Genomic DNA, 15,547 nt, shown 5'->3' on the forward strand with positions numbered 1-15,547 from the left:
GGCTATTGTTTTCTCAAGATTAATGAAACTGACACTAGTGAAATAATGTATAGTAAATTTTTTTAGACTGCTTCGTGAGATGATGAGCAAATATAAATTGGTAAAAGATGCTTCTGGATCATTAGACTTGTCTGTGTTCTTTTGATTATAGATGCGGATTTGTTTCTTTTCCACATTTATGGCATTAGGCAGCTAGTACTCTGAGTTGTGTTCCATATTTAGATTTTTTCTTATTTTATGATTATTTTTAAGGCTTAAAGTCTTGAATCTTCGGTGGTTTAAAATTTTAGAATACTTTTTTATTCAGAATACTTTTTCATAGCAGAGTTTACATTGGCTGATTATTTACTACTTTAAACATTAGTTGATCTAAATGTTTAAAATAGGCTCTGTATTTAGTGATAATTAATAATAATAAATGGTCCCCTCTTTAGAAAAGCTCAATATTATTTTGTTGGCTTTTAAAAAATTTATTTTTCTTCAAACTTGCAGCCTTTGAAGTAAATTTTATGGATGATGTGGGTCAGACTCTATTAAACTGGGCCTCTGCTTTTGGAACTCAGGAAATGGTAAGCTAATAAATAAAAGCTAATGTTTTAAATCAAATATAGAAATATTAATAAAGCAACTTTATAATTCTTCATCGTTTTATAGGTAGAATTTCTTTGTGAAAGAGGTGCTGATGTTAATAGAGGTCAGAGGTCATCATCATTACATTATGCTGCATGTTTTGGAAGACCTCAAGTAGCAAAGGTAAAAATCCAGGTTTTTAAATTATTATGTTAGTATTTGATATTTACCTGGTTCCAAAATCAGACTGATAGAAAAACTTTTATTCTATTATGTTTCCATGCCATCTTTATTTACTCCATTCCCCCTTTGCCCATTATAGGTAAGCATTTTTTGTTGTTGTTTATCTTTTCAGAGTATCTTAATGCAGATACAAGCAAAAGTAAATTTATATGCCTATTACCTCCTTTTGTTACACAAAATGTAACATTATATATGCTGATCTATACTTTGCTTTTCTTATTTTAATAGTATAGATGGAAGACCTTTTATATATTTGGAGAGCTTTTCTACATCTGCATACTTATCCTGTGTGGATGTAGTACAGGTTTTTATCCAACCAGTCACCTATTGCTACATACTTGGTTGTTTCCAATTTCATTACTGGCAATGAATGTATAGGCTTTCTATAGACATATCTCAGAGAGATTGTGGGTTTGGTTCCAGACTACTACAATAAAGCACAAGTATTGCAGTAAAGCACGAGTATCCCAATAAAGCAAGTTATAATCTTTTTGCTGGTGGAGGGTCTTGCCTTCAATTTGTGAAAAATGCAGTGTCAGTGCAGTGCAGTGAAGCAGAGTGCAATAAAACGAGTTATGCCTGCACTTTGTCTGTTGTTTCTATTTAATAATAAACCAAATATTCTATTTGCAAACGTATCAGTATCTTTAACTCTTAGTTTACCAAAGGACTTTGGAGAGTTCTTTTTACAATTAGGAGAAATTGAGGTTCACAGAGGTCAAATCATAAGCTTTGAACGAACTGTATGATCTAGGTATCTAGAATCTCCCTATTGTGAATTTGGCATAGAATGTCAGCTGGCTACAAGGTCAGGCACACCTGGATTCAAGTTTCAGCCCTAACAAAACGTGGCTTTGGGCAAGTTTCTTAAGTTTGACTTGCAATTTGATCAATAAAATGTATGCATATTATTAGCATGATTATTGTGATAATTAGAAAAAAGTCCATGAAAAGCTCTTAATGTAGTAGTAGTTGGCACATCATAGATGCTCAAATGGTAGTTGCTGTTATTGCCATTTTTACACTAAGAAAATTTTTAGCAAAAACTTAGTTTTCTAACCTGTGAAATGTAGTCTATCAGTTTGAATTAATTTTCAGAGAGAATGATGCTTATAAGGGTGATAAAAAATTTTTTTGAGACATTTTCTTTGGACCCATAGTATTTCGCAGTTCTGAGTGGTGAGTGGGAGAGGAGCCAAATGCATTGTATCTAACCCTAACCTGTATTGATTACACGTCAGCCCATAATGAGCTATAGCTGCCTTTACTAACGATGATATAATAGGTAGTCATCACTAGGCACTTCTGTTTTGCCAGCCAGTGTCTTAAGCATTTAACTTGTTCTATTTAACTTAATCTTCAAAGGTTCTTTTGTTTTTAATTGATTCTAAGATACACCTCCACATTCTCCCCCCAAAACACATTTTAATATCTTTAAATAGGAAAATGTCTTATAATTGCTGTTGGACAGGTAGAAATTGCAGCATAATTATTAGCTGTTTATGCAACAAAAATTGTAAAATGGATATTAGTAACTTAAATGACAAATCCTGTTTGACAGAGGAGCACTCTCAGAAATGCTGTCACTAGTGCTCTTTATGGCACTGATGACAGCATTTTGTGTAGAAATACAAATATAAGTGACTTTGAATCAAAAAGTTATTAATTATCTGAAGAATTGTGCGCAGAATATGAAGAAGTTACAGAAATACTGTATTACATTTCATTTATATTTTCTCATTTATTTGTCGAAGTAATATATGAAAAATATCTAAGTTTAAAAAAGTTCTTTCAATGAGTTAAAAAAATTAATTCCAGACAATAGAAAAGCATTGTTGCAAAATTTAATTGACCTTGTTTTTTCTTTCTTGTTGGTTTTTAATGATATGTTGAGTAATCTGTGGCATTTTAGATTTGATGAAATATTGAATTATTGTGATTCAAACCCCAGCAGTTTGGAATTTTTAGAGTAGTACTTCATACTTTCCCGAAGTGTCTGTGTGCTCTTGTCAGATATATCTATTTATTGCATCATGATTAAGTTAAAAAAATTGTAACTCTGAGGTGTATTCGGTGTTCCAGTGAGCTTACAGTTTGTTGGGGAGAGAGTCCATTGTCTATTAAAAATTGGTGAACAGTATGAATTAGTATTTAAGACCAAAATTTTGTAGTTCATTCTAGAAAAATTGATTTAATTTGGCTATTGGCAATATGTAAGAAATGATGAAGATATTACCACGTCACAAAGTGAATGCTAGTAGGTCTATTAAAGAATTTGGGAGAAGTAGTTTGATAGAGAAGATGACAGGTTCAGGTGTTAACATACTTAATTTGAGTTGTTAATAACCAAGTGAAATTAATCTTTTCAAGTTATAAGTTGACTACTTTTAGGGTGATATATATGAAGGCAGAGATTTGAATTGGTATCTGCTTGATTAAGAAATTCTGTTAAGTATGCAGTCTAAAGATTGCAGAGCTGCATATTAAAGAAATAAAGTGTTCATTGTTATAACCAAATTAAATATTTTTCTTTTTTAGACTCTGTTACGACATGGTGCAAACCCAGATCTGAGAGATGAAGATGGGAAAACTCCATTAGATAAAGCTCGGGAACGAGGCCATAGTGAAGTAGTAGTTATTCTTCAGTCTCCAGGTAAGTGGTAACATCTTTCCTTTTAAGTCATCTGCTATTACTTTTCAGCTTCACTTCCATAAAAGAAGCTTTCTGTAGACTTAGTAATATTGTATAAACAAACTATTCCTATGAAGTCAAGTAATTATATATTTATTCCCTTATATTTGATAAACCTTTAGCAGTATACTATTCTGTGTTTTTTGAGACTGTGAGTGCATGTTTTCAGAGAGACCAAATCAAAAGTTTGAGGGGTGTGGGAATGCCATAAAGAATAGTTTGGTATTGTGTATATGAAGTACTTTGACCAGATTTTTAGGTTTTCACAGAGTAGATAAATGCAGAGTCTCTGTGAAATAATTTTTGGCATCAAGTAGAATATACAAAATTATGCCTTTTAAGTTGTGATTCAACTTATTGGAGGTACTAATGTTCTTTATATTCTTACAACATCTTTAATAGATACAACATTCTAATTTCAGTTTAATTATAGCTTAATGGTGGATATTCTAGTTTAACTGAGAGAATGATAGTTTGGAGTTGGGTACATTTTCATATTTTTTCATTGAAAGAAAAATTTTCCAAAAAATTATTTTACTGAACAATATTTATCTACAGGTGATTGGATGTGTCCAGTTAATAAAGGAGATGATAAGAAAAAGAAAGATACAAACAAAGATGAAGAAGAATGTAATGAGCCAAAAGGAGATCCGGAAATGGCACCCATATATTTGAAAAGGTTATTGCCAGTGTTTGCACAAACATTTCAGCAAACTATGCTGCCTTCAATAAGGTAGTTATTTGTACTATTTATATTTCCTAGTTAAATTATACCAGTAATATAGTTTTATTTATCTTCCTTTTCCAGGAGGGTTTGAGGTTTATTTTAATATTGAAAAAGTATGGTAAGAATAAAAATTAGATTGGAAATTAGATTGGAGAGTTAAGTCTTCTTTTGATCTGATTTAAGAGAAGAATTTTAAAAAATCAAGACTAGGTTTTTAACAGTTTTTGTAGCTCTCTGAATGTCAACTCTAGGGAAATTTTGATGAGTAAGCAAACATTTATTGAGTTTTATGGAGGTCGTTTGGTTGAGTCAGTGTGAGGTGGCCATTGGAGGAATTGCCCAAAGAAATGAGAGTTGGCTCTTGTAGGCTAGTGAGGAAGACGTGAGTAATAATATAGAATGATAAGTGATAGATTAGACATTTAATCAGAGTTCTCTGGGAATATGTTATTTAACAACTAATTGTGCTATGCAAATTGGAGATTTCATGCAGAGGTGAGATTTAAGTAGGCTCTGAAGGATGCTTGGGAGTTTTTTAGGCAGACCGATTTGGAAGGATCAGTGGGCTCTAGTCTGTGCAAAGGCCTGGAGTCAGTCCGTACTGGTGCAAGTCCTGTGCTCTCCCTCTGCAGTGTGTCCACAGTCTGCCATTGCTGTCCGTCAGGTGCTAATGCTCCGGTCGCAGGTATCAGTCTGTAGTATGACTACTCTGTAGTCTTTCTTCTCTTTTTCTCTCGTACCCCTTTTACAGTCTGTTCCTACATATTAAGCTGAGTTATTTTAAAAATCATAATTATATCACTTTCTGGTTTAAACCTTTCAGTACCTTCCAATTGGCCCTAACTGAAACCTAATTCCTTAAGTATCAGGCTTGCAAGGTCTCACATAAGCTCCACCCAGCTCTCTGATCTCGTTTAGTACTGTTTTACCCCTAGCCCATTACACTTACGCTGTGCTAGCCTTCTTCCCAGTTTTGGAACACTCCAAGTATATCCTTACCTTAAGACTTTTGCACTTAGTTCCCTTTGCTTGAAACTTTCCGTTCCCTGGTCTTTCGGATGGTTGGTTGCTTCATATTATTTAAGTCTCAGTTCAAATGTTACATCCATTGATGTGTATCCACCTGATTTAAATTTATCTCTAGGACACCTTTGATACTTGTCACAGTGGTTTACTCTCTTTACAGAGCTTTCACTGTCTGAAATTTTGCTCTTTGAATTTTTTTGTTTGTTTTATTGTCTGTCTTCCCCTCTAAGGTAAGCTTTTTGAGAGGTGGCCTTGTGTGCTGCTGTGTTTTCTACAAAGGCAAAGAGGTATAGAATAGGGCTTGATATTTAGTAAGTCCTCAATAGATATTTACCGAATGATTGAGTGTGTTTTGTTAACAATTGCAAGTAGTTTGATATTAATGGAATATGGAATATGTTTGAATAATATTAAAAAGGTAGAAGTTTTTGTGACCTGTGAAAGCCTTTGTGGTCCATGATAATGAGTGAGGATTTTATCCCACAGTTAAAGAAGGATCATTAAAGACTTGTGAGGACATTTGTCGCAGTCATATTTGTGATTTATAAAGATCACTTTGGCAGCCTGGTAGAGAAAAGTACTGGAGGAAGGCAAGAATGAAAATAGACTACTCAAGTGTTCATTGCAGCATGAACTCCAGACAGTTGCTGGGGGACTGGATTGGCGTGAACAAATGCAAGAAGTTGGGAGATGGGTTGTGTAGGGATTGATGACCAATTAGATGTCAGGGATTAAGGAAAGGAAGGGGTGAGGAATGATTGCTGAATTTTTGGCTGAGTGAGAATTTGATTTCGGTCATTCTTAGTTTAGGAGGTCATTAGGATTCAAGGGCCTTAAATACCAGTATTATGAGTTGACATTAAAGTACAAGCAGTCTTCTTTAAATGGCAAAACAGTAGCAGTAAAATAATTCACTGTGAACATTTAAGAACTTGGTTTTCATTCTTTCCCAGGTAGCTACAGAGGTAGTGGGGCCAAATGTTTTTGGGGTATTTTGTTTGTTTGTTTTATTTTATTGTCTCTCTCCCCCTCTAAAGTAAACTCTGTGAGAGCTGGTCTTGTGTACTGCGGCATTTCTATAAAGACAAGGAGATACAGAATAGGGCTTACAGGACTAGCTGTCATGCTAATAAAAGAATCTTAAGATTGCCATAGAATTGCTTCATGCTAAGGCCATTCAAAAATTATAAAGTATGTGCCATATAACAGAGTTCCCTTATTGGATGGTTATTTTCTATCATCCTTTCAAATATTTGAAGATTGTCTAAACACAATTTTACTTTTAGCGCTTTTGATGCTAAATTCTCTCAGGGTGATAATTAGTAGACACATTTAATTATGGTAAAATACCAATTATGGTGAATAAGGTAAAAATTATGTCTCAGTTAAGAGCTCAGATTTTGGAGCCAGCTCTAAGTGTGTCCAAATGTCATTGTTACCATTTCCTAGATAGGTGTCCATGGGCAAGGTACTTAGCCTCTTGATCTTAATTGGTTCATCTGTAAGGTGGAGATAATTATACTTAATTCTCTTTAGGTATGAGGATAAAAATGAGATGTGTTAAGTGTTTAGCATAATGACTAATATTAAGAGGTATTTGAAAAATGATAGTTCATTAAAAAATTATTTAGCAATATTAAAAACAAAGGAGAATAGGTTACACCTTAATTTTTTTTACCACTTCAGTTTGTAATTTGGTAAGAGTAAACATGTACTCTGATCAGACAGTTAAAGGAGAATCTCTGTATATGGACTTTAGCTATTATCTGTCAGTATTGACTTATACACAGTATCTGTTCAGGAATTAAAAGGCAGGCAAAAGATTAGAGAAGGCTTTAAAACAGGATAGCAGTTAATGGTGGAATAGTTTGTAAAAACCTCAGTATTCTTGGTAAGATCCTCCAGTTTTAATGAGATATAATTGATATATAACATTATATTAAAGTGTCGAAATAATGATTTTGATAAATGTGTCTTTTGTAAGATAGACTGAGGACTTCCCACTTTGTTTTTGAAGAAAGGCTACATTGAATTTTGAAGAGGTGTGGTAAATAAACATCTTTGAAGTTAGTGTCGGTAACAAGACGAAGGTTTCAGCAATGGAAATCTTCCATTAATTAAAAAAAAAATCACAATTTGAGAGAAAAGTAGACTTGGTTCGATAAAGGGGGAAATTATTCTTGGACGAGATATTTAAGTAATCTAAGATAAATTCTTTCAAAATTGATTGATAGATTACGCAGTTTTAAAGAAAATAACTAGAATTTGTTTTAGAACTTGACAGATCTTAAAGTTCATCTGCAAGAATAAATAGGTGAGATTATTGAAGAAAAATATGAATAGTGTAAACTTTTAGTAATTAAATTTTTATGATAACTGGCACAAGAATTTTTAAAATCAGTGGAATAGAGTATCTCCCCAAATAGAGCCAATTATATACAGGAATTGAATGTATTATAATGGAAGTTGCATAGATCATTTGAGAGAAGGAGGATTGAGGATTATTTAGTAAATGGTACTAGGATATCTACTTTGTGGTTTGATTTAAAATCAGCTTAGTTCTTTGCATTGTATATCTAAATAAATTTTAAATGGATTTAAAAAACTTTAAAACTTTAGGAAAACAAAACATGTTAAGTGTTTATCAGAACTTGATAGGAAGAATGACTTTCAAAACTTGTTTGTGTTAGTTATAGCTGTAATTTTAAGTTTATTTTATGTAAAAAACATAAAACTACATATGAGAAACAGTATTACCCACAGCTATAAAAGTGCCATAAATATAAACTCTTAATCTAAATGAATATGCTAGCAGTTTGTTACTTGCTAGAAAGTATGACCAAGGGATGCTATCTTTATTACACAAAGAGAACATACAAATTTTTAGTAAAAATGTAAGAGCCAATTTAAATCAGCCAATGACATTATGGCACAGTTCTCAGGAGGAAACAGTAAAAATCTAATGTGGAAAAACGTATTACCTTACTAACTAGTAAAAAAACATTAAAAAAAATGATGTAATTTTCACCCATTAGACATTTAAGAATTTTTTTAAATAAGTAATATTTTAGTGAATTAGTACATCTATATCTAGTGATAATGTAAGCTGTTAACAGCTTTTTCCCCTTCAGCTGTATTGTGGTATAATTGACATATAAAATTGTGAGGTATTTGAAAGCGTACATCTTGAAGGTTTGATATACCTACATGTACATTGTGAAAGGATTCTCCCATCTAGTTAATTAACACTTCCATCACCTTTCTCACATGTTCATCTTTGTTTTGAGGGGTGTATGTGAGAATATTTAAGTTCTATTCTACTCGCAGCAAATTTCAATGATATAGTACAGTGTCATCAACTATAGTTACCATGTTTTACATTAGATCCTCAGACCTTATAGCTGTAAGATTGTGCAGCAGGTTCTCAAATAACAGTTGTTCAATATTGTTATAATGTTGATGAGATGTAGGGAACTTAACTCTTGTTTATATCAATTAGCCTATGGTAAAATTGGTTTCATTATATGTCATTTTGCTTAAAGTTGACAAATCTATTCACTGTGTTAAATGAGGACTTACTGTACCCTTTACCAACTCTCCTAGAGAGTTATGAAACACATAAAATAGAGACCACATGCTATAGAAATACAGCTGTGTCACATGCCTCTCTTGGACATGAATGGCGATTTTTGCCTTTCCATCCTTTCTGTGGAAGTCACCTCAAGGATAGTGATATCCATAGCTTTGGGGCCTATCTTATTATCAAATATGTGATAAACGAATTACTGGCTTTTATGTAATATACCAGTCTCCCTTTAACCCATTATAGTTTAAAGATGTGTGGATATATGTTTATTTTACAAGAATAGGTTGCTTGTTATAAAATTGAGGCTAGTTTGTGTGACTTAGTATTGAGTATCTCTTATGTTCTAAGCAAAACAGTGGATAAATAGAAGGGAAAGAAGGCATGCCAAGTTCTTAAGAGTGCAGATGTTTTGGGGGCATGGGATTACTAGGATTTTATCTGACAAAGGACAAAAATGCTTAATTTGAAATTTGATTTCCATATAAACTACTAGATGTTATACATTGTTAGAGGTTTGTATTTTTTGGTTATAGGAAATTATAGGTTAGATACCATTTATTTTCTTAGTAGTTTTTTATTATCTTTACTAGTATTTCTAAAATTGTCATGGCACGTTAACAGTGATGCTGGCTGAAGATAAAATAGCACATGTAAGAAAATTATAAAAATAATTTCAGTTTTGATGAGCTCAATATATTAGTGTTAGGAAATAAATGAAGTTATCTAAAAATTAGCATAAATTAATGCTAGTATTTTAATTTTTTTGTATTCTTAAGAGTACCTTTTAGCAGATTGTATAAAACTTAACATGGGATATTTTAGTTTTCATTAATGTATAGTTGCATTTTATTTTATCATGACTTCCTAAAATTCTTTTACTTTTCAAGGAAAGCAAGTCTTGCTCTGATTCGAAAAATGATTCATTTTTGCTCTGAAGCCTTGTTAAAAGAAGTTTGCGATTCTGATGTTGGTCACAATTTGCCTACAGTACTAGTGGAAATCACTGCAACTGTTCTTGATCAAGAGGTCAGTTTTTTATCGTTTTTGAAACTCCTGTAGATTGCCTTTACGTAATGGACAGTAAAATAATTTAATTTTTGTCCTAATTGCAGTAAACTACTTTGTGCAAATTGTTGTACTTGTCTATTCTAGGCAAGCAAATTTGTTTTCATTTTTCCTTAATTTCCTTTTTTTATTTTCCCCAGGATGATGATGATGGCCATTTGCTGGCTTTGCAGATCATAAGGGATTTAGTAGATAAAGGTGGTGATATTTTTTTGGATCAACTGGCAAGACTTGGTGTAATTAGCAAAGTGTCAACCTTGGCAGGTCCTTCCTCAGATGATGAGAATGAAGAGGAGTCAAAACCAGAAAAAGTGAGTGATTACTAATTGCAGTTGTATCAGGAATAAGATTTCTTTCAAGGAAATCTAGTTCCTGTTTACAATAGGTTTTGACAAAATAATGGCAATATGAAGTAGTACTATGTTTTTAAAAATTTGGTCAGTTAAAAAATATTGATACTTAAAATTTACAGAAAAGTTGCACATAAAGAATATCAGAATATCCTCTATCCATATTCACTAATTATTGATATTTTGTCTCATTTGCTTTATCATTTGCACATATCTTTTGTGTGTGTGTACATTTAAAAATATTTGACAGAAGCTGGATACATATTGACCCTTTTTATACCTAAAATTGTCACCAAAAAACCAGGACATTCTTTTATATAATGGTAGTATAGTAATCAAAATCAGGAAATAATTTATATAAAACTATCTAGTCCAGAGACAGTATTCAAACTTGTCATTGTCCTTCACAGCATTTTTTTTTTCTGCTCCAGAATCCAGTCCAGGAGAACATAGCACATTTAGTTATCATGTTCCTGAGAACCTGCAACAATTTCTCAGCTTTTCTTTTTCTTTCATAGTCTTGGCATTTTTGAAGAGGACTGACCCTTAGTTTGGGCAACGTCCCTCACTTTGTGCCATGTTTCTTCATGATTAGATTCAGGTTATGTGTTTTTATCAGGACAACTGTAGAGGTGATGTTCCGTCCTCGGTTCACAGTGGGCTTTCTCAGAGGCTCATGGTGTTTTATTTGCTGTTTTGCTTATGATGTTAATTTAGATCACTTGGTTATGTTTGTCTCTGCCAGGTTACTCTATTGTAAAGTCACTCTTTTTCCTTTTGTAATTAATAAGTAATTTGTAGTGAGATAACTTGAGACTATGTAAGTATGCTGTTCCTCATTAAACCTTTACCGTATTCATTGATAATTCTTGCTTTAGGTTAGAAATTTAAAATATACCTTATCTGTCTCTACTGATAGCCAGCAATGATTTAGTCCTAACATTCAGTGAATGCTTACTATATATTTGTGACAGAGTAGTGATGTTTTTGAGATAATGGTGGAATATGTGTTACAATTGTAGAAGCCAGAGGGAGTGAGGGAGTGTGTGTGGGTATGTGTGTGTGTATGTTTGTATGTTTCCTAAATTACTGTGGGATTTAGGAAAAAACAAACAAAAGAGGTGATATCTGGGTACATCCCCTTGGGATTCTTGCATTCAACAAATAGGTTACACATCCTAGCAGTCTTTTTGTAGAAATTACCAAGCAGATTCTAACATTTATGTGGAAATGCTTGGGACCTAGAATAGCCAAAGGAACTTTGAAAAGTGACAAAGTTGAAGGGCATACATCAGCCAATTTCAAGTCTTATTATAATGCTATAGTAATCAAGAAAGGGTGGTAGTGGTGTAAAGATAGATTAATGACCCACATATATGTGGTCAATTGATTTTTCAGCCAAAGTGCTAAGACAGTTCATTCTGGAAAGGATAATCTTTTCAAAAAATGATGCTTGAACAAGTAGATAGCATATGCAAAAAATTGAAATCTTGACCCTTACCATATACAAAAATTAACAAAGTAAATCACAGAGTGAAATGTATGGGCTACAATTGTAAAATTTCTAGAGGAAAATGAAGAAAATCTTAGTAATCTTGAGCGTGACAGAGATTTCTTAAAGAGGACATCAAAAGGTCATAAAAACAAATAAATTGCACTTCATCAAAATTAAACTTTTCCTCTTTAAAATACATTGTTTAGAAAATAAAAGTGCAGGCCAGAAAGTTCTCTCAGATTTTGTTTGTAAATATTTTTTTTGGCCTTCATTTTTAATGGATATTTTCAGTGCCTGCAAGGACTCCTGGATGATTATTTTCCAGAATGTTAAGAGATGTTCCATTGTCCCCTGATGTGGGTAGTCCCTACTGAGAAGTTTGCTCTAATTCTCATTTTAGTTCCTTTGTATGTTACATATCTTTTTATCTTTTGGCTTTTTTAAAAAGCCATTACTGGTTTTTAGCAATTTGACTTTGATAGCTGTGCTGTGTTTGGTGTGTGTGTCGTGTAGATTTGGGTGTCCATCCGTGCTCAGGATTGTTTTGTTTTCTTTGATCTGTGGGTTTATAGTTTTTGGCTGTGGGCTTGTAGTTTTTGTCAAATTTTAGCTGTTAGTGCAAGGATTTTTCAGCTCTGGCTATTTGGAATGCAAATATCTGACCACCTTGTGTGATGTCTGGGAATTGTTTAGCTCTCACTTTTTCAACCTTAGGGAGTATCACCCTATGCACAAGTGGTCTACTACTCAGTAGAGACTCCTGGTGACCAGTTTGCAGATTTCTAGAGGTCTTTTTTGCTGGACTCCCTGCCCCTGAACTCAGCCTCCTGTGTTTTGCCTTAGCCTCTTCAAACACAGATCTCCATTTCTTTAACTCATACTGCTGGATCCTGAGTTTCCTCGTCTTAAGATCTTCGCCAGAAAATTGTGACTGAGCCTAAGGGGCTTACTTACCTTGTTTTCATTCTCTGGGGGAATCACAGTCCTATGTGGTTTAGTCTTTGAAAACATTTTAACATATTGTCTAGTTTTTCTTGTCTATAATGGAAGTGCAAGTTTTGGTCCTTGTTAATCTACTGTGGCCTGGAGCACAGGTACTTAAGTTACAGAAAATTATTGTCTATATTTTAGAACCTTATTTTAGTGTTATAAGCTACTTCAGGGAAAAAAAACGCATAAAATATATTTTTTAAATATAAGATCTTTATAAAGTTGAAAAGTACTTTACCCATACATACAAGCACGCACATACATGTCAAGTTCATGTATATTTATGATGAATATTCTCAGTGTTATTTAAATGTTGTAAACAAAACAAAAAATTTTTAGGATACCAGGCTGTGCAAACAATAGTTACAGTTTTTTAAACATGCTCTAATTAAAAGATTTTTATGATCATAGGAATGATCCAGTAGATTTAGTTGACTTGACTAAGGGTGGGCCTTATAATTTATTCTTAAAAAACTTCTCTGGTGATTCTGTTGCACTGCTAGGTTTGGATACCATTGACCCAGTCTAAACGTTCATTTTTTACAAATAATCAATTAGATCCAGAGAACTGGTGAATTTACCAAGGATCTAGATAATTAGCTAGTTGTGTGTAGACCTAATCCATTGGTCTTGTTTACCACCATACCTGAAAATGTTACAACTTAGGTCATTATTTACATGAATTTCTTAACATTTTTAGAACTTGTTTGTAAGACTTAGTTATAGGTAATTAGTTGAATCAGAATACATATTAAGCTACAGGCAACTGAATATTATGTTCACTATGTTTTAATTCTAAATTTTATTCATGTTCATGTTTTAAAAATACTTATGAATATTTGGAATAGAAATTATGTTCCATATTTCATTGAGTAATTTTACACATTTAGGAAGATGAACCACAGGAAGATGCCAAAGAATTGCAGCAAGGTAAACCATATCATTGGAGAGACTGGTCAATCATTAGGGGAAGGGACTGCTTATATATATGGAGTGATGCAGCAGCCTTGGAATTATCTAATGGCAGTAATGGATGGTTCAGATTTATCTTGGATGGAAAACTTGCCACCATGTATTCAAGTGGTAGTCCTGAAGGTGGATCGGATAGTTCAGGTAATATTTTGCTTTTCACTAAAATGTTTTACTAGTGTCTGTAATTTTGATAATTTGATTTTTTGCTCATATTTTTGCTGCTATTGTCACAGAAATAGCACATACTTGATGGTCATATGGCCAGTTTCTTAAATTTCAACAGAAAAATTACTCTATCATGAAAGCATTTCATAAATGCTTTTTTATTGTGCGAGACAAGGAATAGCACTGTATCTGTTTTTAATCTCTCCAGTCTTTTAGGTAAAGCTGCCTTTTGTCATGTAATGATGAATTGTACTTGTTTGATGCTGTCTCAAGTTACAACTTCTCCGAAAAGCCTTATAGTTTAAAAAATTTGGCTGTAGGATTGCTTTTATGCCTGAACCTAAATATATCAAAACAGTGAGAGTATACCAAACAGCAAAACCTTATTTATTTATTTATTTTTGTATAAGATTGATATTCTAATAGATCGGTTTCTTTAAAAGGACAAAAGGAATATTTGAAAGGAGTTAAAAACAGTCATTTTGTCTTTATAGAGAGCAGAAGTGAATTCTTAGAGAAGTTACAAAGAGCTCGAGGCCAAGTAAAGCCATCTACTTCAAGTCAACCTATACTCTCAGCACCAGGACCCATGAAGCTTACTGTAGGGAATTGGTCACTAACATGTTTGAAAGAAGGAGAAATTGCTATTCATAACTCAGATGGTCAGCAAGCAACAATATTGAAAGAAGATTTACCTGGTTTTGTATTTGAATCTAATAGAGGAACCAAACATTCATTTACTGCAGAAACTTCTCTGGGTAAGTATGTAGGTATGTAAATTTAGCAGATGAAAACAAATGAGTATGTAAAATTGCAGTAAAAATAATGTGAAATGTCCTTGTCTTTTTTTAAGGTTCAGAGTTTGTGACTGGCTGGACTGGCAAAAGAGGCAGAAAACTGAAATCTAAGTTAGAAAAAACAAAGCAAAAGGTATATTTGTGGGTTTTGCTGGGTTTTTGGGTTTTTTTTTTTTTTTGTCTTTTATACTGACATGGTAAGGTTTCAACGGTAGATTCTAAACATTTAATAGTTGAGCCATATAACATAAGCTACCCTAATTTAACAGTTTTAGTTTACCTTTTTCTATGCTCATTGCTTTCTTTTCCATAATACGTATACATTTACTTATAATTTTTATACAGTAGATCCTTGAACAACACAGGTTGGGCGCCGACTCCTTGTACAGTAGAAAATCCACGTATAACTTTTGATTCCCCAAAACTCAGTTGTCCCTTGGTATCCGTGGGTGATGGGTTCCAGGACCCAGGAGGCTCAAGTCCCTTTATAATGTCGTGGAACAATGCATACAGTTGGCCTTTGGCATCTGCAGATTCCCAATCATGGATCGAAAATACTGTGTTTGATGTGTGGTTGGCTGGATTGTGGATGAGGAACTTGGGGATACTGAGGGTCGACTGCACATTCATTGAAAAAAAAATCTGCTATAATGGATCCATGCAGTTCAAAATTGTGTCGTTCAAGGGCCAACTATACATACACTAAATAGCAACATTAAAACAGGAACAAAATGGAAATGCAGACAGAATAAAATTTAAATTATTTTAAAATAATTTGACTTATTGTCACAAAAACTTTGAACTCGTTCTTTATTATTGATAGCAATATTTTTAGTGATCCAGTGGGATTGAAAATTCATCATTTTTTA

The 15,547-nt window shown here is 33.1% G+C and overlaps 1 protein-coding gene across 7 annotated transcripts in view; it reads left to right on the forward strand.

Moving 5' to 3' along the window:
- Positions 1-15,547, forward strand: part of HECTD1 (HECT domain E3 ubiquitin protein ligase 1) — an 88,706-nt gene that overhangs the window by 29,984 nt on the left and 43,175 nt on the right. For all 7 annotated transcript variants that reach the window (XM_081047793.1, XM_081047792.1, XM_081047794.1 and 4 more), the window contains exons 7-15: positions 493-569; positions 655-753; positions 3,352-3,466; positions 4,064-4,238; positions 9,732-9,870; positions 10,050-10,220; positions 13,635-13,857; positions 14,376-14,639; positions 14,735-14,811. In XM_081047793.1, the coding sequence (XP_080903919.1) occupies positions 493-569; positions 655-753; positions 3,352-3,466; positions 4,064-4,238; positions 9,732-9,870; positions 10,050-10,220; positions 13,635-13,857; positions 14,376-14,639; positions 14,735-14,811 (1,340 nt within the window). The remainder of the gene's footprint in view (positions 1-492; positions 570-654; positions 754-3,351; positions 3,467-4,063; positions 4,239-9,731; positions 9,871-10,049; positions 10,221-13,634; positions 13,858-14,375; positions 14,640-14,734; positions 14,812-15,547) is intronic.

This window comes from Rhinolophus hipposideros (genome assembly GCF_964194185.1).
Source record: "Rhinolophus hipposideros genome assembly, chromosome: 5".
Classification (NCBI taxonomy): domain Eukaryota; kingdom Metazoa; phylum Chordata; class Mammalia; order Chiroptera; family Rhinolophidae; genus Rhinolophus; species Rhinolophus hipposideros.